Here is a 2869-nt window from a genome sequence, read left to right as displayed (position 1 = left end):
GGAGCGATAATGCCGCTCAAGAAAGAGATCAAAATTATGAGTATGTTTGGGCTCTGCATTTACATATGTGAATAGGGCATTGAAGAGCGTTCTTCTTCAGAATTCGATGCCACGAAATTCGATTGTTATGCCAATCTTGGAATGGGCTTGAACTTGTCAGCATTAGTTGCTGCGTTAGCTTGCTCAGTCGATCGGGCTCCGATCGAGCAAGGGACTTTGTTCGTTAGCACAAGCAACCTTTGAAACATGCCAATAGAATTTATAGACCCTTTTTCTTCTCCGGAAGAATTAATTATAGTGTCCGGCTTGTTCTTTTATTACCGTACAGACTGTAGAGCGCTTCTCAGCAGACTCCGCTTTTCGGTATGGTTTCTCAGCTCGTCTCCTCTTCGTTTTCTCCCCGTTTTAGAAAGTTTAGACAATAGCTTGTGTTGAGGTGGTCGGAGCAGGGCTGCGCGATCAAAATCGATCACCATTACGCGACCTTGCTCAGCGTTCCAGAGCAAATTAGGTCCTCGTTCGTCTTGATGGTCCACCCCATTCTCATAGAGCGTTTTTATCGAACGCTGCACCTCGCCTTGCAGGTTCGGCGTTGCAGCCTCCGTCGCCACCTCTCCAGCCCATGACATCAGCATCATGTGGACCACGGATGCACCACCAGGTAAGAGGTAGCCAGGATCGAACGAGACCATGCCTAGATGCACCGGCACTACTTCACCCTGAAGCTTGTCAAGTCGTTGATAGACGGTACACTCGTGTTCTAAGCGCCTTGGGCGCTTAGACACGCTGCCCTTGCCGACAAAAGTGTAACCGAACTGTGCTAGCTCCAGTCTGAACAGCACTCCGCTTGACCCGACTTTGCCCCGGCCGATGAGCGCATCGCAACCCTGGTACGGGTCCTGACGCAGCTGCTCGCGCACTAACTCGGTAAACTCCTTAGCGTTGATCGGGTGCTGTGCGCCGCCGCGAACACAATGGGAGAGCACGTTAGGGCACCTGCTATCCAGTGTGCGGCCCAGCTTGAGGCTAAGAAGGCAAGCTTGTGTGCAATATTGTCGTGTGGGAGCCGTAGCAGAGCCTTCAGGGCCATCATCACCACCCTTTCTGCTGGAGCCTTTCTCTCGCCAGTTGAGCCCGGATCCTGTCCCGCTTTGATATTGTTTATCCGCCGCTTCGTCATCGTGGTCATCGTCGTGGTCATCGTCGTGGTCATCGTCGTGTCGTTCGGGAAGCGGCGCAAAATCCTTGCACGACCGCAATGGGTATTTCCGCGTCACTGGGGATGCATCACAGTTAAATGATCCGTCCGTGCCCCTCGAGGGTGGAGCCGACGATGAATCTGTGTCATCTTGCGCTGGAGGAGTTACCGGGTCCGTGTAATCCTCTTTTTTCCATTTCTTCAGAACAGACTCCGCCCGATTCACTGCCTCCCGGAATGGACGGCCCGTAAGCGCCGGAGAGCGGAGGCTCAAGAGACAAAAGCTAGCAAGCTGAGCGACCGCAGTGTGAGACACTTGATCGACCCGGAGCTCGGCTGTTGCTCGAGTCACCGCCTTGTCTGGTACACAAAGATGCCAGCGTAAGACAAGTGGTTCTGCTCGGTCGTAGTAAAGTAGCACCAAGGATTTCCCGGCGGCGACATAGCCGTACCTGACCCCATACCAAAACATATAATTGAAGACTTGTATTAGTGCCATGGCAATCCGCGCCTCTTCTCTCTCTCGCACTGTCGAGTCCGTTCTGTACTGCTCAGCCTGTATCCGCTTGTGGACATCCATGAAGAGCGTCTCTTTTGCAAGAGCCGCCTCGAGATGCTCTACGGCAAACTTGTGCGCAGCCTTATAATCATACATGAAGGCCGCGCTCTCGTTCCCGTCTATGTCTGTTCGGATGCCACCACCGTCAGGCTGCTGCTTTTTCCTCTCAGTTCTGACCCTAGTTTCGAGATCTTCATTGAGGTCGTTAAAGTTGCGAATACCATTAGTGAAGGATATATCCGTAGTTTGGTACTTCTGGCGCAACCGCTCATCGGTCCAAAGGGGTTCCAAAATATTCCACGTAGGGTCTTCGACGGCTAATTTTTCAAAGTGGTCGATGGCATTTTCATAACCGGCTTTCTTACGCTCGAAGCTCATTCCATTCTCTCTTGTTGTGCTCTCTAGCTGGAAAAGCCGCCTGTCGCCGCAGATGCGGACAATGTCGTTGAAGTGTTCTTGTCGCTGGTTGTCGGCAAAGGCTCGCCAGGGGTAGAGGAATTTCGGATAGTATTTGCCGTTCACTGAGGTTGCAAGACCAGTAGAGCTTTTCGAGGGGCTAGCAAGCCTAAGTTTTTGGTACAGGTCGAAGTGACAGTTGTACAAGTACTCCGCTAGAGTCGTATTTTGGTTTTTGCGTTGCTCGTGTTCCTTCTCACGTCGCTCGTTCTCTTCTCGCGCCTTTCTCCTTCTCGCGTGTTCTCCTTCTCGCGTCGCTCGTTCTCCTTCTCGCGTCGCTCGTTCTCCTTCTCGCGTCGCTCGTTCTCCTTCTCGCGTCGCTCTTTTTCCTCCCGCGCCTTTGATTCTTTCAGCAACCTTTTGAGATTTTCAATTTCTTCTTGCGACATCGTGTTTATTGGTGATCGCGATGATCGTTTTGTCGAAAGATGATGTTGTTGATGGTGCTGGCCAGACAGAAAAGTAGCGGGCGCTGGATCCTGTCACGGCGCAAAGGCGTCGTGAAATTTGTCGTGCGTGTGCTGACTAACCAGAACAGTTGCATCAGCAAGTCTCGCACCACATTAACACCGATAAAAGGAGCCAAAAGAAGCAGGGTTTAGCACAGCAATCTGGAAAGGCGGGCTCCCGAATTGGTCACGGCTTAGGAAGAAATA

General features: G+C 51.9%; 1 protein-coding gene across 1 annotated transcript; it reads right to left on the bottom strand.

Annotated features, from left to right (window-relative positions):
- Window positions 1-317: 317 nt before the first annotated feature.
- ISF_09946 (hypothetical protein) lies at window positions 318-2602 on the bottom strand (the record flags this gene model as incomplete). The annotated part of the gene is made up of 2 exons (XM_018853545.1): window positions 318-2363; window positions 2414-2602. The coding sequence occupies 2 exons, from the start codon at window positions 2600-2602 to the stop codon at window positions 318-320; spliced, it is 2235 nt and encodes a 744-aa protein (XP_018699267.1).
- Between the last annotated feature and the right edge of the window lie 267 nt (window positions 2603-2869).

This window comes from Cordyceps fumosorosea (genome assembly GCF_001636725.1).
Source record: "Cordyceps fumosorosea ARSEF 2679 chromosome Unknown scaffold_106, whole genome shotgun sequence".
Lineage (NCBI taxonomy): Eukaryota > Fungi > Ascomycota > Sordariomycetes > Hypocreales > Cordycipitaceae > Cordyceps > Cordyceps fumosorosea.
This window is presented reverse-complemented; position numbering and strand designations above follow the sequence as displayed.